We start from the raw sequence: 23,447 nt of genomic DNA, 5'->3' as shown, positions 1-23,447 counted from the left end.
GAAAAGAAGAGGGGCAGCTGAGAATACTCGAGAAGCAAGAGCCAGGAGGTCCTCCCTTTAGCAAGGGCACCTGCTTCCAGTGTGGGAGTGACTGGCTCTACCTGCGTCCAGGCCTGACTGTTCACTCTCTTGCAGACCCCATGATGGAGCTGACGGGCACTGACCCCTCTGAGCTTGACAGCCAGCAGGAGATGGAGGACTTCGAGGAGAACGCCTATGCCTACGCTGGTGTGGACAGCAGCGCCGAGGCCAGTGTCCTCACCGAACAGGCCATGAAAGAGATGGCCTACTACAACGTGCTATAGCACAAGCCAGGCTGCCCCGACGGGGTGAGGAGGGCACGGGGCGTGGGGGTGAGACCCACATGCTGCAGGCTGCACCTTCTGCAGCAGAGAAACAAGCTACTGCCCCACTGTCCCGAGTCCTCCCCTCCCGCCACATCGTTTGCACCACTAGGGACTTCTAGACCAAACGGAGACTGTACTCCTGGCCTTGGCTGTGAACCCCCTACCGACCCCAGGCATCTGGGGAAGGAAGGCTGACCGAAGGCCCAGCTCTGCCAGGTCCCCTTGGCCTGCTGCTGTGGGAGGGTGAGAGGTATGTTGATGGGGCCACCTGGGGCCAAGTCTCAAGGTCCCTCCAGGCCCAGCAGAGCTGGGGCAGCCAACATGAGCAGGGGCTCCTGAGCGCTCCGCGGGGCCCTGACCCCAGAGAGCACTTGAGCCACGCCTTGTTCCTCCTTAGGACCAACTCCTGCCTATAGGATGGGATGTCTGAGCTCCTGTCTAGTCAGCACTGCCCCCCAAGTCCACCCCCTACCAGCCCCTGGGCTGGGAAAAGCCCAGGCCCCAGAGATCCCTTCCCACCCTGTCCATGGACAGCCAGGCAGGGCCCTCTGCCTTCTACCTCCTGGTGCCGCCCACGCTGTCCTGAAGCCAGGCATGCATGCAGCCCCAGTCCTGGCCTTAGGAAGGTAGGGTACAGCCCAGCCCCCCGCTAGCACCCTCTCAGCCAACCCCTAGAAGGCCCTCCGTCTTACAGCCCTGCTTGGAAATGGGTGTCCCTAAAGTGGATTTCAACAGATGTCATCAGTTCTGTTTTGAACTGGGGCACCACATCAGGGTCCCCCGACATGAGCGAAGCTGGGACATGCCTTGCACCAGGCCCACGCTGACAGATGGATGTCGGCCCCTTGAGTGAGAGGCAGGGCAAAGTAAAGGGGTCATGGGGACCAAGAGGGACCGTCCTCAGAAGGCGAGAACCATGTGGATGGGGGTGTGGGGAGGGGCGCTGGAGTATTTTCTTAACACGCGTCCATTTTGAGGACAGGGACAGCCAAGAGTCAACAGGTTCCCGAGAAGAGCAACCTATCTAAAAAAGCAAAGTGAAGACCATAGAGAAAAAAAATTATTGAGCAAATGGGGGTCTTCTGAAGGTAATTTATTGTTTTCCCCTATCCAGTTCTGTGTCGCCTGTCTCTTTTCTGATGGAGATCATTTTTCCCCAGCGGCAGCTTTCCTGTGCGCTGTGCCTCCGCAGCTTGGAGCAGCCCGGCCGGGCAGGCCTTGGGCTCCGGGGGAGATGGCTGACTGGCCCCAGGGGTGCAGCTGCAGCAGCAGCACCTCAGGAGGCCAGGGCGGGAGGCAGGAGGCAGAGCTGGGTGGGCCCTCCACCCGCTGCCCAGCTCCTCCAGCCAGTGACCTGCTCAGCGCCACCCCCCTCACTAGCCGGGCGGCTCCCTTCTGCTCGGCCAGCAGCTGCTCCCTTGCTCGCCACTCATCGCCTCTGTCCCCATGCCAGCACCTGCCCCTGGAAATGAAGACAGGCCCAGGGCATGAAATAGCACATTCAGGAATTCTAGGGCACCCAGACTTCTCCAACAGCCTCAGTGGGAGGGGCAGGCAGTGCTGTCCCCAAAGGCCCAGGAGGTGAGGTCACCAGCTTCAGCCCAGAAACCAGGCTGGAGTGGGAGTCATCTGAAATGCAGCTGCCCCCCCAAGGCTGCATGTATCCTCAGTGAGGGACCAAGCCAGGCCTCAGGGTGGCTGTGATCGGGACTGAGGAGAGGATAAGGGGCCCTCAGGATTGGGCAGCCAGGTGCACCTCCCTTCTTGGCTAGAGCTCATATGAAGCAGCAAACGAGAGGGCTGGGGGCTCACAGGAGCCTCGCCCCAGGGCGCCCTGGCCCCCAGTGCTCGCCGTGATGACCCTCAGGTGGCAGTGACCCGTCACTGTAGACGACATTTTCTCCTGCTGAGCAGAAGGATCATGCCCTGCAAACTACCTCTTCCCACAATGTCTTTCTCCCCTGGTACCAAAAAAGAATCCCGTACCTCCTCCTCTCCCTGCCAGTGCTGCGGCCTTGGTCTTGGAACCCTGGGGAGAGGGTCCGGCCCCCGGGGGGGCTCTCCTTCCCTCCCCAGCCCTGCCATCGGCACCGGTCCGATACTTGAACACCCCACTGCCTGTGCCTTGGGCACGGGCAGAGCTGAGAAGGAGACGGCACAACTCAACTGAGCTGGGGGTGGTCTTAGCAAGGCTCCTGGCCTCACCCGTCCCCAACCTTTTCAAAAGAGGTGTGCAGCCTCTTGGGTGACTTGGAAACTCCTGGACAGATTCCAACTTATTCTAACTTATTTTGACGTGTATACAAACCAACTGTTTAGAAATTCCACTTGTGCAAAGCCCTACTGTGTTTCTATGTTCCTGTTTAAAAGAGTTTACTTAGCAATAATTATAAATAAATGAATATTCTCTAGTGAGGTGATGGCGAGTGCTTCTTCTGTGGTTCGTGGGGACCTGGTCCTTACCCTCCCCTGGGAGGAACACCCAGCAAGGCTTCCCAGGCCCGCACTGGGCAGCTTCACTCTGCAGGGGCCGGGAGACCTGCCGGCATAGCGGCCCGAGCTGCCCCGAGCCCAAGAGAGAGGAGCCCAAGGCCCGGAACTCCCACCACCTGCAGAGAAAGCCCTTCCCCTCCTTATCCACCAGCAGCGTGCCAGGACAGAAGCCCATTCTCCACGCTAGACTGGGCTTCGGAAGCTGTGCATCCTGGGGTGCTGCCAGCCCTCTGAGCACAAGGGACTGGAAGCCGGGTGCCTCCCCAGGAGTCAGGCTAGCAGAGCCTGCACAGCAGCTTTTCCCATGGCCCTGGGAGCTCCAGGTAACTTGAACAGAAAGTAGCTGCCAGCCTGAATGGGCATCTGGAGGCCCATCTCAAAGCTGCAGAGCTTCCCAACCGTTGGGTCTCAGGAGCCATGACAGTCCCCCCAAAATCTGGGCAAGGGACTTTGGGTCACCAAGTACTTATCAGGAGGTGATGATAACCCCAAAACGAACAGGATGTGGGAACTGGACTGTGCTAGGAAATTCCAAGGAGCCCAGAAGCTTGTGTGAGGCCCAGCCCTCAGGCTGCCCCTGAAGAACTCGGGGAGGCTCCCAGTGCTGCCCGGCCCCCTCCCGCCACGCGGCCCCCTCCCACCACACGGCCCCAGCTGGATGGAGGCCTGGACACAGGTCTGTTGTGGCCCGAGGCGCTCCAGTCTCTCCCTGGTGGAATCGCCAGCCCTTGGAGGGGCTCTTTCTCAGGGCCCCAGCTGCCTCCTTCCCCTGAGGGACAAACACAGCAGACAGTTTTGTGCAGAGCTTTTTAGTAGCTAAATACGGCACCATGTGTTCCAAGGGCAATATAAATTACAGTATGCAAAACATACCGACTGGCTGAGGTAAAACACGCTGTTCCTGCCTCACGGTCACCGTGAAGGGAAACACAGATACAATTAAAAACATTTTGTTTATAAAAAATGTCCCCTAGGAAGGCCTCCGAGAGGGGCGTGAGGCTCACCCTCCACCTGGTGTCGGAGGCCCCGGGCCTGCTCCCGTGTGGCCCCGGCCCGTCTGCGACGCAGCCGGCCAGGCTGTGCTCCTGCCCCGCTACTGCCGGCCCAGGGCTCTGTCCAGGTTGCTCTTGATGGTGTCCAGGAAGTCCGTGGTGTTCAGGAAGTGCTCGTTCAGCTTCACGCTGCCAAGAGGACATGCGCATGAGGGGCTGCTTGAGCCGGGCCCTTCCAGGGAAGAGCCCAGCCGGGGCATCAGGATGGCAGCCCTCCTGTGCCCGTAGGAAGGGGCACAGCCAGGTTATCGGCCCGTTGCCTACAGCCCACCACCCAAGGGCCTCAGCAAACTCAGCAAGAACCTGACGGGGTCTGTTTCATTTTCCAGGTCACTAAGCAGCTGGGGACAAGCTCTCCTGGGAGAAGCGTAGATGGATGCTGGGGGGCAAGGGCTCTGAGCAGCGGGCCTCGGGGATGGGGACCAACTCACTCGGCCTGGTCTGGAAGGCCTGGCCTGAGCCGTCCCTCAGGGCCGTGGACCTGTCCCACCCCGGGCCACTGGCAGCCAGGCTGACTCGGGGGGGGCCTCTAAGAGGGCTCCTCTGGCTTCTTCCCACCCAGCCCTGAGGTCCCAGGAGGCCAGCCCGGCCCTCCACCACAGGCCACGTACTTGCTGAGGCCATGGATGCAGCCCGCCAGGTCCTTGGTCATGGCTCCGCTCTCCACTGTCTCCACACACACCTTCTCCAGGGTCTGGGCAAACCTGCAGGAGACAGGGCAGAGTGAGAACTCGCCACACAGGGTTGGGGCACAGGCCCCTCCCTCTGCACCCACCTGATGAGGTCCTGGTTCCCGTCCAGCTTCCCCCGGTGCTCCAGGCCACGCGTCCAGGCAAAGATGCTGGCAATAGGGTTGGTGCTAGTGGGCCGGCCCTGGAGACGGAGCCAAATCAGCCCACAGAGGCCACCGAGATGCCACTGGCCACCCCTAGGCTGACAGGGGAGGCCCGCCCTCCCAGCCTGCGGGGCCAGCAGTTCCTGGGCCTCTGGGGGTGGGTGGGCATGTGGCCACAGTCCCCACACTCACCTTCTGATGCTCCCGATAATGGCGAGTGACCGTCCCGTGGGCAGCCTCAGCCTCGATGGTCTTCCCGTCCGGGCAGACCAGCACAGATGTCATCAGGCCGAGGGAGCCGAAGCCTGAAGGGCAGAGGCCTCCTCTGAGTAGCAGCGCCTCCCCTCGGACCACCCAGCTCAGCCCCACAGCCCTCCACTCTGAGGAGCCTCCCAGCCACAAGCTGCCCCTCAGCTCATGACCCCAGAGTGCAGCAGGAAGGACACAACTGTTCGGGCTTGCCTGCTCCTGTCCTGGTCCCTGAAGCCCAGCACAGAGCAGGGGGCACTCAAAGGTGACCGTCGCCAACCCATTAACGTACATGTGAGTCCCCACCTCTAGGCACCCCAGAGGCCATGACCCCAAGGCCCAAGACCCCAGAGAGTTCTGCCCATGCAGCCTGGCTGGCGACCCAACGGCTCGTTCAAACAGGACAGATAAAGCCTACTGCCAGCCATTCCACAGCAATCACTTTGTCTGCTCCTCTTTTAAGCTACTTTAAAGCTTTGTGATTTATATCCAAATTTTCCTATATCAACCTTTTCTGTTGTCAGGGTCTCCCGGGCTTCAAAAGCACCCCGTGGCACCAAAATAAGAATTGTAAGGCCCAAAAAAGAAAAAGTGAAAAACTTCTGTAAGAAAACTATTTGTCTAAGAACTTGCGGTGTTGGGGCAGCGGAAGGGGGACCCTTCTCCATCTTTACCTGGACCTTCACCCTCACTAACTCCTTACATACCTCAGGGTGACTTTCATGCCTTTCTCTTGTCTATGGCTTTTCATCCTTCCATCCCAGATGGGAATTGTTTTAGTGAGAGGATGACCACTGAACTTTTAGAAATAAAGCCAAAGGTTTTTTCAAAAAGCATTGAGATTGTATGCTTTTCACGGCGACCGGGCAGGGGCTCTGCTTTTGTCCTTATCAGGAGCTAGACCTCATCCCATCTCACAGAACCTCATTTCTCCTTCGCTCCCTCTGTTCACACGTTGCCTGTTCCCGGCATCCCTCCTGGTCGTGTGCCCAGCACTGCTGGGCTGTTTCTCACGGTTCTTCTCTAGCGGCCTCACCCACACCTGCTGCTGCAATCCGATTTGTCTTTCTGGACACTCTAGGACTCGGGGGCTTTATCATCCTCTCCAGTATTCTCCTACATCTAAAAGGCTTACTGTGAAAAACGAATTCCCTGTTACGTCAAAGAGCATTTTCCATTTTTCTACCGCAACCAAACCTAGCCCAAACCTGGAGCCACACATAGTCACCTGGCCCCTGCACAGACCGGAAGAACCTCAGAGCCGACACACACAGCCCTTCAGAATCTGAATTCCTGTGTCATTCTTCTGTAACAGCAGCCTTAGTAATACACCATTCCAGACCTGATTTACGATCCTTCCTCACAGATGCCAGGTAACTTCTGCTCCCTCATGTCCACAGAGAACCCAGCAAGCCTCCATTCTACGCTACCCTAGAGGTATTTTCTACCAAAAGGGTCTGAAAATTCCCCCAGGCAGAGAAGACCAACATCCGTCCCCTCAGGGAGCAGGGCCCTCCCAGCATACCCTGGGCCAGGATGTCGGACTGCACATCTCCGTCGTAGTTCTTGCAGGCCCACACAAAGCCGCCTGAAGACTTGAGGACCTGGGCCACCATGTCATCGATGAGCCGGTGCTCGTACCAGATCTTATTCTTGTCAAAATCAGTCTTATAGTGCCTGAGAGCAAAAAGGCCACTGTGAATAGAGGGCAGGAGGCTGACAGGTGGGGATCTCTCCCTGAGCCTCGTAGCTGAGCCTCATGCACTGCGGCAGTGACCACCCTGGTAGGACGGGGCCCAAGGGGAGGAGGGGAGGAGGGCCGTGGAGCCCCTGGGAAGCAGTAAAGGGGGAGGCGTTACTTCTCAAAGATCTCCTGGAAGATGTCCTTGAAGCGCCCATCATAGGCTTTCAGAATGGTGTTCTTGGTGCTCATGTACAGTGGCCACTTCTTCTGGATGGCGTACTGGAAGCAGCTGTGCGCGAAACCTGAGATAGACTGCGAGGAGAGAGCAAGGTCCGTGGCACAATACCCCAGCACCAGGCCGGGTGCCAGAATGGGGTCCCTTCCCTCCACACGCCCCCGCCCCTCTCTGGCAGTCTGGGCTAACCCAGCCACCTTAGAGTGAGCATCTGTTGCTCCTGCTGGCCCAGCACCCCCTGCCCAGCTTCTGGGAGGAAGCAGCCCCCTACTCTGCTTTGGGAAGCTACCTCCCCTCGCCAATCTCAGACCATATGGCTGGGATGGGCTCCATCCTCCAACCCACCTGCCCGTCTCTACAACTGACAAAGCATCCGGGCTTATCCAATCAGAGCCTTTCATCTCCCAGGGCCTCTGTGACTGGCTAGAAATGGTCCTGCGAGCCAGGCCTAGTCCTCTGGCAGGAACCAGGAGCCAAAGGGCTTTTCTGATAGGGCAGCCATGCTGGCAGGACATTAGCCTGAGCTACTGGTAGCTGCTGCTTCATGGCCTGAGAAAGGCCAACCAAGAGGAAAGACGAGACAGGTGGGTGGGGATGGGGAGGGGAAGACATGCACCCAGTCTCCTTGACTCACACGCCCCCGAGGTGCATCCAAGCTGAGCCCAGCAATGCGGGAGCAGGCGCAGCTGGCTAAGCAGGAGTCTGACACACGGGCACAATACAGGGCCCCCCGAACACATCCAAGTTGCTTCCAAGACACCCCTCAGGCTGCTGCCCACCAGCCCGACGTGGCCCCAAGGGCAGACGGGCCCAGGAGGAGCTTGGCCCGCAGCCGGGCCTCACCTCGTCAGTGTTGTACATGCCCATGCCCACGCCGCCGCCGGGGAAGGTGTACACCTCCCACTCCTTGGCACCACTGCCGTCCTTCGGGGTGAAGACAATCCTGAATGTGCCGGCCCGGTTGACCACAAAGTCTGTGGCCTTGTACTGCAGAGATGAAAGGATGGCTCAGGCCAGGGGCTCCAGAGAGGCGTCCCGGGCCCGCAGGGCCCAACGCCCACCAAGGCCGACCTGGTCACCGTGGGCGTGCCTGCCAATGGTGATGGGCCTGGTCCAGCCAGGGACGAGGCGCGGGATGTTTTTGCAAATGATGGGCTCCCGGAAGACAGTTCCCCCGAGGATGTTCCGGATGGTTCCATTGGGACTCTTCCACATCTTCTTCAGCTTGAACTCTGAGGACAGAAGTGAGCAGCCCCACTGCAGCCTCCACCTCCCCACCGGAATCTGAGCCCAAGCAAGAACACAGCCAGAAAGGGGGCCTAAAAACCATCCTGGAAGCCTGAGAGTCTAGAGTGTGAATGTGCAGACTCTTGACGTCAGATTTCCGGGCTTCAAGGTGCAGCTCCACCACCTCCAACTGTGAGCTTCATGCAAGTGGGTAATCTGAACTGAAAAATAAAACTATTGATAAAACACCTAGCCTTTCAGGTTGCTATGAGGATTGAATGAGCTCGCATGTAAAGTACCTGGAATGGTGCCTGGCACACGGTAAGGCCTCAGCCAGCTGTTACTAGCCCCGCGTCGTATGTGGACGTAGCGCAGTCTGATGAGCCCCGGCAGCACACTGCCTCACTCCAGACCTTCCGGCTCTAGCCCCGGCACTGCCTCTAACAGGGTCCAGCCCAAGTTACTAAGATGATGACCCTCTACTTCCTTATCCATAAAACAGGGACATATAAATACCAGGGTGCAGGGGAAATGGAAGAAAATTTGCAAAAAGAGCTCAACACTAAAACAATTCCAATACCCGAAGGTCAGGTACAATGTGAAAGACAGGAGGAGGCCTGGAGAGTTTGAAGACGGCTTATGACCACTTCTTTCTACCTCCCTCGTGCTTCAGGAAGTGGAGAGAGAGAGAACTCTCCAAACTCTTAAATCCCCCATTCTTGAATTTTCTAAATCTGGCCCCTCTGTCCACACACTTGTGTCATCCTCTAGGACCCTTGAGAGTGACCCCCAGAACCAGGGGCCAGCGGCCAGTCCAAGCCTGGTGGCCACAGAGGCAGGGGGCAGACCTGTGACACCGAGACAGTCGCAGGATACTAGCAACGCTCCCAGTGGCCTCCAAAGCGCCGAGGGGCACAGGCCTGACCCCAGCACTGCTCAGCACAGAGGCAGCCCCAAAGCCCCTGCAAACAGCCTGGGAGGCCAGGGGACATCCTCGCTGTGACAGCATCACCTTAGCTCCCTCCTCCTCACGGTTACCGAGGACACCTACGCTGGCCAGTCACTCAGCACAGTAGTCACACCACCGGCCTGGAGCAGGGGACGTGACTTCCAATCCATTTCTGCTGCATCCTAACCATGGAACCTGAGGCCAGCCCCCTTCATCACCTATCCCCACCCAGGGACCTCCAAGGCTCCTCTGTCTGCCGGGCATTCGCAGAGAGGCTGGGGTCGCATCACAGCCCCTACCGTCCTAGCCCACCCACCTCCTCGCCCTCGCACCTTCCACACGGGCCTCATCAGGGGTGATGGTGGCGCACTTGACAGCCACACTGTACTTCTGGGTGGCCAGCGCGGAGTCGATGGTGACCTGGTCATCGGTCTGGTCACGGTTTGGAAGCCCCAGGTCGAAATATTTGAGCTGGACATCCACATGCGGCAGGATGAGCTAGAGACAGGCGGCCAGGGCAGGGCATCAGGCCAGATGCCTGTGCCTCAGGGACTGTGCAGACCGCAGCAGGGGACACCCGGTCAGGGCAGGGGTGAGGGAAGGCCAGCGGAGGGGGGACCAGCAGCAGAGGGCTGGTGTCAGCCATTCCTCAGTGGGGCCAGGCGGCGGGGGCTCTGGGGAGAGGCTGCAGCCCCTCGGAGGACTCATCCCCAAGTGTGGACCATGTGGTCCCAGTGATGGCCCGTCAACAAGCCAAATCCCCACTCCACGTGCATCTCGAATTCTCTGCACAGTGGCTCCCCTCTTCTTCCCCATTCAGAAGTGGCGATTCTCAACCTCCTTCTTGCGGATGTGTACACAATGCAGGGGGCTGCACATGGACAACATGCTTTCCCAGGCAGACCCAGACCACAGGCGCTTTTGAGAAGTCAGGCAGCCGCCCCAGGAACCATTTTCCATGGCGACTCAGACCTCTCACTGCCCTTCAACACACCCCACGGCCATGATGCAGGATGACATCTCAGAACCGCTGAGAAAAGGTGAATTATGCACCCAGCTCCAGGTGGGCCACCCTGCACACCAGCTCTGCTCCCCTTCGTTCCCCCAAGCACATAGAATGTAGGCGATCAAGCTGGACAAGACAGAGACCAGCCTTCAGTCACACACACTTTTGAAAACACAAGGCACCAGGCTTTGGCACCAGCACAGTGCACAGCCTTCCGGACAGGCCCCTACCTGTGCCGGGAGAACCCTGAGCTGCCTGGGTGCGACAGACGGGGGCGGTGGGAGGAGAGCAACATGACTGCTGCTTCCCACCAGGGCGACATGTGGATCCCGGGGACCTGAAGTGGGGCCCAGGAGACTGGTGCTGGGACTGAACCCCTGCCTGGACACGACATGATGGCCACCCACTCTGGGAGGGAACTACCTTCTCCTTGATGAACTGCCAGATGATCCGGGTCATCTCATCGCCGTCCATCTCCACCACCGGCTTCGCCACCTTGATCCTCTTGTTGGCATCTAGAACCAGGCACACACAGTGCATCATGCCCCTGGGGAGTTGGTGGGGAGCCCTCTCCTCCACAGCCAGACCCACCCAATGAGGACATGGCAGTCAGCCAGGGCTCTGGTGCCTAGTGCCCACTCCCCCTTCTGCAGGAGCGACTCCCGGACTGCTTGGAGGGTCTGGATCCCCCACCGAGTACAGCCAGCCAGGACTAGCCAGAAAGATGCCAGCCAGGCCACCAGATCTTCTCCCCTAGCATCCGAAGGCAGAGGAGAGCAACAGAGATGAGAGCCAGCTGAGGCCACCTTGTCCAGCAGCAAGTAGGGGAGAGGCTGCCTATGGGCGGCTGCCAACTGGTTCCCCAGAGCAGCCTAAACCCCTCTTGTCCAAACCCTGTAATTCTATAAGCTACCCTATGTCCTTCCAAGAACAGCTTCTCAAAGTCAGCCAGTCACTAACGTCCTTGCCTGTAACCTGAGAGGCCAGCTAAGGGGAGGTGAGGAGGGACTGCACGGAGGGCCCCCCATGGGCCTGACAGTCCTGCACCCTTCACATGTTCCCACTTACTCTTCAAAACCACTCCCAAAAGGTGCAAAGTTATGGCCAAAAGTTACACAGCTTACAAGCCGTAGATCTGGGAGGACTCACACCTTCCACAATGGGAAGACAGGCTTAGGGCACCTGGAAATGAGCACAGAACCCCAATGCGTGCCGGCTCGGGTCAGACAGTGCTGCCAGAGGAGATCAAAGGACCGGACAAGCGACTGACGCAGGTCCAGGGAGATGGAGGCAGACACAGGAGCTGGGGAGGCTCTTTGGGGAAGATCTGACTGTGAGAAAAACGAACAGTCTGGGAAGCAAATTCCAAAGAAAACTCAAGAAAATGGCCCATCCAATGAATCAGCGCAGGCTGCCTGAGGTGAGGCGTGTTGAACTTCTGCCTGCAGGACACCAGGGCATCCAGGCACCGACATGCACCCCTGCTACCGCCTGGGAAGAAGCGGCGATTGCAGAGCAGACAGATCTCACAAAACCTACAGCCAGGCCGCAGTCATCTGAAGCCTCGCCGCTCACAACCGAAACCCAGGCAGGAAGGGCACGGCGGAGGGCTGGGCGCTGTCCCCAGAGGCTCACTCCTCAGCCCTCACTTATGGCCCGTTTCCTCTGTTCCACACAATCCTTACACATAGAGTTATGGGCCTTCCACCTCACCACATACCAGACACAGTGAACCAGGAGAGGGGATGAGGGGGTTCACCTGAAAACACTAACAGCTGTTAGAGTGATGGCTGCCCAGTGGACAGCAAGGCCCAGAAGCCTATGAGAAGCAAGCCTAGAAACTAAAAAAGCAGAGTCAACCTAGGCCCAGTTGGAACACAAGGGAGCAAAGCCCAGCAGGCCCCAAACGTACCCCTGTCCTGCCACACACGCCACAGTCACAGCTCATCATCAGCATAAGAAAAAGTTGAATGACACGCAGCAAAATGACTCACTTTACGAAGATGTGCAAACAGATTTTTTGAGATCTAAAAATAATCTCCCAAAGATGTGCAAACAGATTTTTTTTTCTCTTAATCTAAAAAGAATCTTAACAAAAATGGGACCCAGGGAGCACGGCTTGTGTCAGAGTGGGGAGAGATCCCAGGTCCCTGGCTCAAGCAGCCTCTGTACACCCTGCTGGGTCAGACGTGCAGAAACCGAAAGCAACGCAGACTGGAAATATCTCACTCCCCAGAGAGCAAGGTAGACACTGCTGGCCCTGCTCCACCACCCTTCCCAGGATGCACTGGGGAGTCTGGACCCAAGCTACAAAATCCCATTCACCTTTCCTGGTCTGAAGCTTGAACAGGAAGGGCTTTAGGAATGCAGCAAGTCTACTAGCTGTGCAGAGCTAGCTTAGTTTTTAGGGGCACCTCCTATGAGTTAAGGTGATGAGAGCTCATCAAATTTTAAAAAATATAGTAAACCTACCATACTCAGGAGCCCTAAGAAGAGATTCTTTTAGGACCAGTCCTAAAGGTTGCAGCCTCAGCTTGGGTTCCATTCAAGTTCTGGGCTTCAGACAGCAGCCTGTGGGCTATGGACACCACACCTCTGTGGGGGAGTTCAAGGTCAAGATCACAGCTGGCAGCCCTCTCTGCTGTGCACACAGGTGTCAGGCCCTCAGACCCCACAGGCCCCACATATTTACCACCAGATGCTAAGCACCTCTTCCTGAAACACGCAGCGCACAGTCATGCTCGCCCTCAAGGAGTGAGTAAGGAAGGAGAAACCAAAGGTAACGCGGAGAGGGCAAGCAGCTGTTTCCAAGCACAGACTCCTGAAAGCACACATCACAGGACAGCTGGGGACACGCGAGCCAAGGCAGCCAGCTTGTTTTGTTTGGTCCAGGCAGTGGTTTTTTTAAAACGTTCGTTGGTGACCAAGGTTTAAAAAATCAGGTGATTTCAACAAATCAAAAAAACGAATAACCCAACTAGTACACGGGCAAAGGACTTGAACAGATGTTTCTCCAAATATGACATGTAATGGCCAACAGGCACATGAAAAGATGCTCGACATCACTAAGCATTAGAGAAATGCACATCAAAACCACAATGAGATGCCACCTCACACACATTAGCACAGCCACCGTCAAAAACACAAAACAGAAAACAAGTGCTGGTGAGGATGTGGAGAAACTGGAGCCCTTGAGCACCACTGCTGAGAATGTACAATGGTGCAGCTGGTGTGAAAACTGTGTGTGACGGTGCCTCGGAAAATAAACACAGAATTGCCGTATGTTCCAGCCATCCCACTTCTAGATATCTACCCAAAAAAATTAAAAGCAGGGACTCAAAGAGAGATTTGTACACTCATGTTCAAAGGAGAATTATTCACAACAGCCAAGAGGTGGAAGCAACACAAGCCCCCACCCACGGAGGAGTGTGTAACCCAAACATGGTGTTAACCTTCAGCAGAGAACAGGACTCTTTGCAAAGGAATCCAGAAAGGGCAAGAAAAAAATTGCTTCCCAAAAGTTAAAGGATGTTCACGACTCCAGGTTTTTCCAGGACTGGGCCGCCCACCACTTAAAGGTGGATGCACAGCTCAGTGATGGCTGTGGACCCACCCCAACAGCTTTGGCTTGTCACAAATTCTATTCCACAAAGGCAAGTTCCCTCTGAATCGCCAGGAGCCCCCCGGTGTGCCACAGTTACATACACAATATTGCCACATTTGCCAAACACTCTTTCAATCCAGCTGTGAGTAACATTTTTGGGAATAAATTAGACTCCATGTTGGAGACACAAATTTTTTAGGAAAAAAAACTATTGTACTTTTTAAAAATTTAAGTATCATTGATATACAGTCTTAAATTATTGTAACTCAGAAACAAATGAGAAGCAGTTAACAAATGTCAAGATTTAATAATTTTATCGCCTAAGCTTTTCACAGTTCCTGTCCCACTCCGAAGATACATTTTAACTTGAATATATTTCAGAATGTGGTGTGTACATATAATGGAATACTTCCCCACCTCACAAAGGAAACGCTTACACATGTGCGTGAAACTTGAGGACATTAACCTCAGCGAAACAAGCCAGTCATATGAAGACAAATACTGTATGACTCCTCTTTTATGAGGTCCTAGAATAGCCAGTTCAGAGAGACGGAAAGTGGGAAGGTGGTGGCCAGGGGCTGGGCGGGGGAGGGGACAGGGGAGTTGGTGTTTCATGGGTACAGAGTTTCAGTTTTGCAAGATGAGAAAGCTCTGCAGACGGGTTGCACAACAATGTGAATATACTTAACACTACCAAACTCTACACTTAGAAGTGGTTACCGTGGACATTTTTGTTAAGGATTTTACCACAATAACAAAAAAATACCTAAAATTTAATTTTAAAAAAAGTTAAACAAGTTAGAAAAAAAATCCCCAGGAGCTTTTACATAAAAACCCAGCCTGTCTTGGAGAAAGAGTTGCTTCCCCCACACTGAGGCAAGGATGGGCTGGGCTGACAGCCTCTCCTGTCATTCCAGGCGATTCCAGGCTCCGCAGTGCCTTCCCGAGCACCCCAAGGCATCGGAGTTTGAGACTTTGCTCTTCAGCCAGTGTGGTGGAGACACCCCCTGTCATCCGGGAGCTCTGGGAGACAAGCTTCAACAAGTGACCTGAAATGCAGGGAACAGCAGCTGGGCCGCCCTTAGAGCCTCCAAGGGGCAGCCACCATGAAACCAACACAGGACATGCTGCCCACCACCCTCTGAGCCCGAGTGGGGGACGGAATTTAATTACATCCGGCACAAGAGGCCTGTCGGGCCAGGTCTCCTCCCAGGTTGGGGCTCCCGGCACCCAACACCCAGTGAGGATTTCAAAACCCCTCGTGAGTCTCAGGATCCACTCGCTGCTCGAAACACAAGGCTAGAGGTCTCCTCCAAGACGGCCACCCCCAGAGGAACTGCCTTCACCACATTCCTACCCATGCTGCTCTCAGGCGAGAGGCCGCTCAGCCACATGGCCCAGCAGAAGGAAGGGGTGGCGAGGCCCCCAGTTCCTGGGAGCCCAAGAAGGCCAGGGGCAATTCTGAAGAGACCTCATATTTTCCCTGGTGTCACTGCTCATTCCTCCTCCACTCACACCCACATCCCAGCTATTAAAAAACCCTACTGGCTCTTCCTTAAAAGTACACCCAGAATCCAACCACTTCTCAGCACCCCTCGGGGCCACCACCCAAGTCCAAGCCACCATCTCTTTCCAGATTATGAGTATGGCCCCTGACCAGGTCCCTGAAGCTAGAGTTTAATGTAAATCAAGTCATGACACGCCTCTCAAAACCCTGCAGAGAGCCTCCCTTTTCACTCAGAACAAAGGCCAAAGCCCCCCGTGTGGCCTGCAAGCCCTCTCCCCTCCCACTGCCTGACCTCACCTCCTCTGAAGCACCTGCAAGAATGATGGGCGGGCCTCGGGCCCTCTTGCCTGTCTTCTCCCATGAGCAAGGGGACACTCCGCTCCTCTCCTCTGCTGCGGCCTTGGCACCTGCGGCTTCCTCCTCCCCTGGTAACTAAATGGCGCATTCCCTTCACTCCCAAAGCGCCTCAGGCAATGAGGTCCTTAATGGCTGTCCCATCCAACTTGTCACCCACCTTCCTTACTTGTCCACTTTCGTTCTTGTGACCATAAATCACACTGCCAACTTCACTCTTGTTTACTCTCTGTCCCCGTGTTAGAATGTAAGCTCCATAGGGGCCGAAATCTTTGCCTCTTATCCTCAGCTCTGCCCCCTGACCCCCCCCTGTACAGTGTCTGGAACATGGTAGAGCACAGTACTTGTTGAAGGCATGAATGAATGTCAAGTTTCAGTCAATTCTATCTGTGGTAAGGGCTTCCCTGCCCTCAAGTCCTATCTGGATGAAATGTGCTCCCTTCTGTATCCCCCACATCGGACCTCACTAGACCATCGCAAATAGACATGGGGGGCATCTCTGCCAGGCAACGGGTTCCTGGTCACGGAGAAGCTCACAATTTATGTTGTGTTAATATTTACAATCTGCTGGCATTTTAAACATGCATTTACAGAAGTATAAACTCCAGGGCAGGCCACAGAGCCTGGCTTCCTGTGATCATTGAGAAGTTTCCATACCCAGAATGGAATCAACACAAGAGGCCTCCACCGCAAATAGAGGATTTTATTTATCCAAAAGAAAGGCTTTTCCTCAAAACCTACTGAGCATTAAACACAACCACCTAAAACAGCTCTGATGGTCTTTTGTGATACGGCTGAAACACGGCTTGGCAGAGAACACAGGACTCCACTGGTGGGTCTGCAAAACTCGGAACAATCATTAAGTAATTTACCCTGGAATCTAGGCCTGCAGGCAAGTCATCAAGATCTGAGAAGTAATTCTCAGGCTAGGAGTAGAGCAAAGTAAAGCCGGGTAAGTAATCTTCCCACTGAGCGGCTGAGCAGAGGACACCTTCATTTCCCCAAACTCTTAACTTATCAGAACCACCACCTGCAGACGCTGGAGGCCTATGAGTCGCCAAACTAGAGACATGTGGGAATTAGGAGGCAGCAAAGACACAAGAATGTTTCAGCCAAAAAAATATTCTTTCCTTGTCATCTAGGGGAATGCCAAGTATTCTGTCTCCAGCAGTGTTGCCTGGTTACAAACTAGCAAAGGTTACAGTTGTAGTCTCATGTCCAAGGCAAACCCCTGGTGCTCTCCCCATGAAGAACCAACCCACTTGGGAACTTCTGGAAGGACCTGCAACTGGCTGCTCTTTTTATGTGTTGCCAAAGTTCAGGTCCCAAACGGGCTTTGTTTTCTTGTTTGTGTGTGTTGGGGTGGGTGGAGGGGGTTGTTGTTTTTTTTCACCATCAATGAAGAAAAAAGGGAGGACTGGGGAATGTATCTAACTTGCCCCATATTCTGCTGAAGCTGGTGACATATGGGAAACTGTTTGGGTCCTGGGGGCAATTGGAACCTTGGAGTTGCAAGGCTGACCTCTTGGAGACAAATACCGTAAGTACAAAAGCAGAAACGTCACTTTCTCCTTGGCAGGAGAGTGGGGGTGGCGGGGCTGGGGCCCAAACCTTTGCAGCTCTCCTCTCCCCAGCTCGGGTCAGCTGATCCCACACTGGGTTAAAGATTACCCACCAGCAGGAAGGGCCCCACCCCCTCTCCCTCACTCTCCTGGCTCCCCACAAGGGGCTCCCGGCCAGGTCAAGGTAGGGGTTTCCGTGGCGACAGGCACTAGACACAGCCAGGAGACCTACATTGTTCCAGGGTGCCGCCCCCATGCCCACATGCCAGCCCTGGCATCCGTAGTAATGGAGGTTCAAGCTAAGGCCTGCTCACTGTGACCCAACTGTCTTCTCTCCTAAGCAGGCAACTAAGGGTACCACGGAAGCTGTAACGAACGACTCGGGAAAGTGACATTTAGGCGCTGCTGCCAGGTCTCCCATTGGAGTGAGCGGGGCAGGGCCAAACAGCAGCACAGACTGGCTGGGAGAAAAGGTGGGTCAAGCCAAGAAGAGGGCCCAGGACGGAGCCTCAAGTGCCCGAGAAGGGGAAAGGGGGTGTCCAAACAAAAGAATATAAAGGACGATCCTTCAGCTGTCGCGTAAAAGGCTCCAAAAATAGCTGACAAGGGCCTGTCAGCGAGGACGGATTACAGCGCGCCAGGCTAAAAAGGAAGGGGAAGTGGGTGCCTCCTCCCTCCCGCCTTTGTCTGAGCAGGACCGGCGCCGCGACCCTCCCTCTCTCGGGGCTCCGCGCGCTCCAGTCTGCGCGGGTCTCCCCCCGGGGGCGCAGAGCGGGCAGGCTACCCTCCGGACCCGGAACACCCCCTGCAGGAATCCCTGGGGGGCCGGGCGCAGGGCCGCAGGGCAGCATCGCCCGGGCCACCAGTTGCCACCGTCCTTCAAGTCCACAACCTGCGCCCAGGGCGGCCTGGAAGTGTGGGGCAGGGTGGCGCATCCCCGTCCGCGGCTCTTTGTGCTCCCAACCCTGCGGTGCCGGGCCCCCGAGCCTCCTAGGTCGCCTCCCTGGCCCCAGCCCGGGAGGCCGCCACGTCGCGGTGCCCGGCGCGCCCCGCCCGGACCCTCCTCGTGGCACTCACAGTGGCGCCGCGGCGGCTCTTGCAAGCTGGGGGCTGTCAGGGCCGCCGGCGCCCAGGCCGGCCCAGAGCCGGGGGCTCTGCAGAGGGAGCGCACGACCCGTAGGTACCCAGCCATCCCGAGCAGGCGCGAAGCAGCCGCCGCAGGCGAGATCCGAGCGCCGGCCGCTGCTTGCAGCTGCCTGGCTGCTGGCGGCCCGGGGCTGGCGAGGCTGCCGGCGCGGGCGGCGGGACGGGGCGGGGCGGGGCCTGGGCCCACCACCCCATTGGCGAGGAGGCGGGCTGGGGCGGGGCCGCATTGGCCCCGCCCCAGCCCCTGCCCGCGAGTACGTTGGCGCCGCCGGAGGCTCAAGGGGACCGGAGCGCAGAGCGAGTGACACCAGGGAGCCGTCGGCGTGGGTCGCAGCTGGCGGTCAGGGGAGCCGTCAGCGCCGCCAGAACGCTCTCTCCAGGATGCCTTATTTAAGCCAGGGCGCCAACTGCTGACAAATGAACCTGAACCCAAAACGGCAGATGTGAGCGAACTGCTGGGTCCTTTGCGCTCACCGGGCTGAAACCCCAGGGAGCATTAACCCGGAGCAGCCTCAGCCCTCTTGAAGTGGGACCACGGGCCCCTCGGGGCCCCTCAGGTTCGCCCTCGGATCCTGCCATCCCCTCGCGTTGTGTAGACTGACCGGAGTCGAGAGTCGGAGTACCTCCTCTGCTTCTCACCAGAAAGGTCAAGCGCTAATCCTCGAAGTCATTAAGCGTAGACAAGAGCCTGTCTTCTGTCCGAGATGGGAATTGTAACAGCAACAGGGCTTCCGAGAGGCTGGGGTGAAGGGACATCCGTGAGAGGCCTGGGGCTCACGCAGCACATAACCACGACCACCACGCGTGTCGCGTCCCAGTGGGAACTCGGGGCCTAGGCCGGCCGAGTAAAGTCAGCGTCCACCTAGGCAAACAGTCCGGTTTGGCCTGTTTGCGTACAAAAGGTGACACTGACTGGTTCTGCCTCACAACCAAAGTCTTTCTTCACCTGTTTTCTTGAAATGGGACCAGGTGGGGCTGCATTTTATGTAGAGAAGTCTGACCCCAACCCCCTCCCTCCCATCACACCAACTCACTGCGGTACCTACCACCGGCCTGCACGACCTTGCCATCTCTCCCCTTCCTGGCTGCAGGGTCATCATAGCCCGATGGAGCTGGGCCAGGAAAATGACCTTGAATTTCTGACTCCAGAGCTTCCTTCTCCCTGTCCCAATCAGGAAAAGCTGCTGCCATGGCCCCGAGATCCAGGGCTGGGCCCAAGGGGAGGCTGCTTTTGGACCCCCCCATGTCTGAGTCCTCAAAGACCTGATCTTGGGCTGGCATATCCCAGAACGACCCAGAATGACCCATCATCCCTTTAACTCTGTCCCCAGTTCTCTTGCTCAAAATACAAGTAGAGCCCATAGAAGCCTCTGGTATCTGTCATGCCACCTGTATTATGAGGCACCTGGGCCTCAGGGTCCATACCTGTGAACTGGGAGAATGGACTCCCTGAGACTCCTTCTGGCCCAAACTGTCAGACTTTGGTTGTGTATGTCAACTACCCACACTGCCACTTCTGAAACAGTGCTAAAGAAACTGCTGCCCACCTGCCAGGGGTTCACCTGTTTCTGTACATGGTGGGCATGGTGTCAGGGTCTGGCAAGAGGCAGTACTGAAGTCTCAGTGTGTTCCAGTCTGGCCTTTGCCTGAAGAGGGCTGACAGGGTGGGGACAGGGGTGGGGGACCACACGTGTCCTGTGCAAGCACAGCAGCAGCCCCGGGGCAGTGGAGCCAAATTCTTCAGGTTAAACTGCCTCTGACCACCTGCCTCCCAGAGCTCCTGCTCCACACCAGCTTCCCTACGCAGGACCTATTTGGTGAGGCAGCTGATGTCAGCTCCACAGGCTCAGAGAGGTCGGGACACTTGCTCAATCACACAGCTGGACAGTAGCAGAACTCCATCCAGTTCATACCCACATACCCAGCTTACAGTCCTATTGCTCTTCTGAAGAGAAAAAAGGAGAAACTCTTATTTACTGCATTTGTTCAGAATTCCTGGTGGTGGTAACTACCAGTCAGGAAAGCCACTCGGAGAAAGATGGTGTTTAAAGGAGAAGTGCTTAGGTCCTCGGGTCTGGGGTTAGCAAACTGGAAACCCCCACTCTTGTCCACTTAAACCAGAGCCCAAGTAGTTATGGATGTAGGTCATATGCAAGTTCCCTGTGGAGGTGAACAGATGTATGGCGCTCAGCCCCTGCCTTCCAAGGCCCGGACACAGCAATGTGATCACAAATCACTCACAGAGGAAAGGGTCCCAGAAAGAATTTAGACTACACAGGAGACATCTGTCAACGAGAAAACAGCCTCTGATGGGGAGACTCTGGTAAATTGAGGGCAGGAACACCACCAAGTTGGCTTGTACGGAGACAGAAGATCTGGGAGGAGGCTGGACAGGCAGTCTGGGAGAGCTGATGGATTTGCACTTCCTCCAAGCGGACACTCCAGGCCATTGCTTCTGTGGTGTGTTTGTAAGTGCAGGAAGTATCTGGCAACGGCAATGAGGGGGTGGGATGTTGGATTTTAGGGCAGTGGGCATGGGGAAATGAGGCTAGGGTCCCTGAACCAGAGGCAGGCCTGACACAAGGTGCTTGCGCCACCCTCAAGAAGGGCAGGACTCCAAGAGGGTGCAGCAATGGAACAGGCAGCTATTGCAGCTGGCTGGACTTGGGTTAGGAGAGGAGTCAGAGCAACTCAGACTTCCATCCCTGGAGCTGGAAAAGTGGTGCTAGCATTATGAGCAGTCAGAAAATAGGAGGAGCGGGTTGTGGGCGAGGCATTGGTTAGCAGAGCTATTTATGGTCACCTCTAAACTGATTTCCCTGCCAGCATCTGCTCTGTCTCCATCTGCCTTAGCCCTGATCCAGCACCTTCACCCTGAAGGGCAGCCCGAAGCAATTACCCACAGCTCAACTATGTGCGTGGTGACCAGCTGCCCGATGCAATAACATCTGAATAGCTTAGAGCATTCATGGCCTTTACCTCCCTCACCACCCTTTCTCTTCTACTATTGACTCTCCCCAAGAACCCGAAATTTAGCCGTTTCCCTGAATAGCCCCTGACTGAGCTTTTGCACTGGCCCTTCCTTCCATCAAGTGGAGCCTTTCCTCTCCCAGTGGCCAGAGCCAGCTCATTCTTGGTGGCCAAATCCAAGCTCGCTTCTCAAGCCCACACCGGGTGGGAGGAGGGAAGGGGGTGACGTAACACTCATTTGCACCCGAGTCATCATGCCAGGTAAACAACAACGCCCCCCATGCCCTCTTCTTAAGAAGGAGAACATACACTACTCTGACTTTGACTTCATAAAATAAATCTATGGACAATAACAGGGGAGGTCCAGAAACAAACTCGGAAGGTTTTAAAATACTATTTCATTTTATGTAATTTTCTCTCAGGTTGCTTAAATTAATACAAAAATTCCTAAAAAAAGGAGAGCTCTGAAGCTGGAGCAAGAGGAAATGATTTAAAGGCATTAAAAAGAACCAGAGGGCAGCCTTATTACCCTGTTGGCAGCAGATTCCCAGAACATAAAGGTTTCTCCTTGTTTGCCTAAGTCATTTGTTATAATTGTCTCATTGCCCGGGCAAGTCACTTAACTTCTCTCTGAGCCTCAGTTTCTTCATCTGCAAATGGGAATAATAGCAGTACTTACTCATAGTAGTTATTCAGATTAAATAAATTCATGCAGATAAAATGTTTAGCATGGTGACTGGCACTGATGGATAGAAGAAACCTGCTTTTTTTTAAAAATTCAGTTGAGTAAAATTTAAAGTTCTTATTAACAATATGAATAGGCATTATTCAACAATTCATGAATTGGGCAGCATCTCATCAGTGGGTAGAAAGGAGTTATGAAGAGCTGTACAAAATGAAGAGCTTTTATAGGCAGAAGAAGGAGGGAAAAGGAACTTTCTAGAAAAAATAATTTCAGGCAAGGTTCAGCTTCCTATGAGGAGTGAAAGGGGGTTAGCGGGCAGATTACTTCACTCATGCTGACTAGGTAATTCCAGATTGACTGTTACAGGTCCTATTCCTAGGAGAGGCCAAGACTGCATTAGGTTAGGTAGTAAATCTTAGTTTTCTTACTTGGGGCTTATCCCAAGTCACTCCATTTTGAGCCTATTGTCTCACTTTTAACAGTGGTGGTGTTAATATTCCCTGTTCATTCACATCTACTCCATCCCATCTACTGAGCTCCTGTTGAGGCAGGCTAGAAGGGACAGAGGGACTCAGGGTTTAAATCAGAAGGTATGGGATAACGGGATGTTTACAAAGTACAAAGTGGCAGGATGTTCAAGGTTCCAAATAACAGGTAGAAAACAACAGGATGCTTGAAGACCTGAACATACAAAAATAAACTCTTAATGGTCTGCCTACTAAGTCAATTTCCTCTTAAGAGGAGACCTTTTCTTTCCCTCACTAGGCATTCACAACCCAGCCCATTAAGCAAATTACACACCCCTGCATCCATGAAGATTCCGAGGGGACTCCATCTGTACCCTGTGGGTAAAACTAATATTTCCAGAATATCTCCCCTGGCTTTAGTAAAACTGCATATCAACAGGCATTCCTCAGGGGTGGAGAGTTATCTCCATATCAATGGGTATGGAGGGCTTATCTGAACCTGAGAGGTGAGGGGAGGGCTGGTTTGCTTCTGTCTGAGTAGAGGAGAGAGAGACGCCCCCGGACTGCAGTTTGTAAGCAAAAAACGGGTTTTAAACTTTATTTCTCCCTTTGACTGATTTCGGTTTTAGAGATATTTTGCCCCGGGATTTCCTCCCCCCTGGACTTACAATCCCTTATAGGAGACCCAGCTCACAGGGCTGCTCTCTAGACCTGCTCTTGAATTCTTTCTCAACCGAGTCAAGAACCCTCTCCAGGGGCTGAGGTGTCACCCAGCAGCAGGGAGACCTCCCCAGATTGGATTTCCTGACAACACTCTGACATGACAGGTGTGACCCAGGGATGGATAAGAGGACACATTCCACTCCTGAGAGGACTTCAGTTCACTAGGGGTGTCAGGGAGATGGATGTGCAAACAAGCCATTTGAAAATACAGTGGCTGTGGCTGGAGGGCCTGTTGGTTAGGACAATCTCCTTGGAGGGCAATTTATTAGCCTCCCATCCTATTATAAAGTGCACATACCTTTTCATCCAGCAATTCTATGTTGAGGGATTATACCATAGAAATACTCACCAA

General features: G+C 55.2%; 2 protein-coding genes across 14 annotated transcripts in view; one reads left to right on the top strand and one right to left on the bottom strand.

The window, feature by feature from the left end:
* The window catches only part of ZNF710 (zinc finger protein 710), a 62,597-nt gene extending 59,835 nt beyond the window's left edge, over positions 1-2,762 (top strand). For 8 of the 13 annotated variants that reach the window (XM_037000679.2, XM_037000676.2, XM_073227155.1 and 5 more), the window contains one exon: positions 136-2,762. In XM_037000679.2, the coding sequence (XP_036856574.2) occupies positions 136-305 (170 nt within the window). In that variant the 3' untranslated portion in view covers positions 306-2,762. The remainder of the gene's footprint in view (positions 1-135) is intronic. The other 5 variants (XR_005056598.2, XM_073227156.1, XM_037000684.2 and 2 more) reach the window with 5 other exon arrangements.
* Positions 2,763-3,633: 871 nt separating this feature from the next.
* IDH2 (isocitrate dehydrogenase (NADP(+)) 2) lies at positions 3,634-18,409 on the bottom strand. Its single transcript, XM_037000685.2, has 11 exons — positions 18,182-18,409; positions 10,501-10,592; positions 9,404-9,569; positions 7,967-8,127; positions 7,739-7,882; positions 6,836-6,972; positions 6,502-6,653; positions 4,920-5,032; positions 4,668-4,765; positions 4,504-4,596; positions 3,634-4,021 (listed from the first exon to the last, which is right to left on the bottom strand). The coding sequence occupies exons 1-11, from the start codon at positions 18,294-18,296 to the stop codon at positions 3,934-3,936; spliced, it is 1,359 nt and encodes a 452-aa protein (XP_036856580.1). The 5' UTR covers positions 18,297-18,409; the 3' UTR covers positions 3,634-3,933.
* Between the last annotated feature and the right edge of the window lie 5,038 nt (positions 18,410-23,447).

The sequence above is a fragment of the Manis javanica genome, chromosome 18 (assembly GCF_040802235.1).
Source record: "Manis javanica isolate MJ-LG chromosome 18, MJ_LKY, whole genome shotgun sequence".
In the NCBI taxonomy this organism is placed as follows: Eukaryota; Metazoa; Chordata; class Mammalia; order Pholidota; family Manidae; genus Manis; species Manis javanica.
The sequence above is the reverse complement of the archived record's forward strand: the minus strand, read 5'-3'. Positions and strand labels throughout refer to the sequence as shown.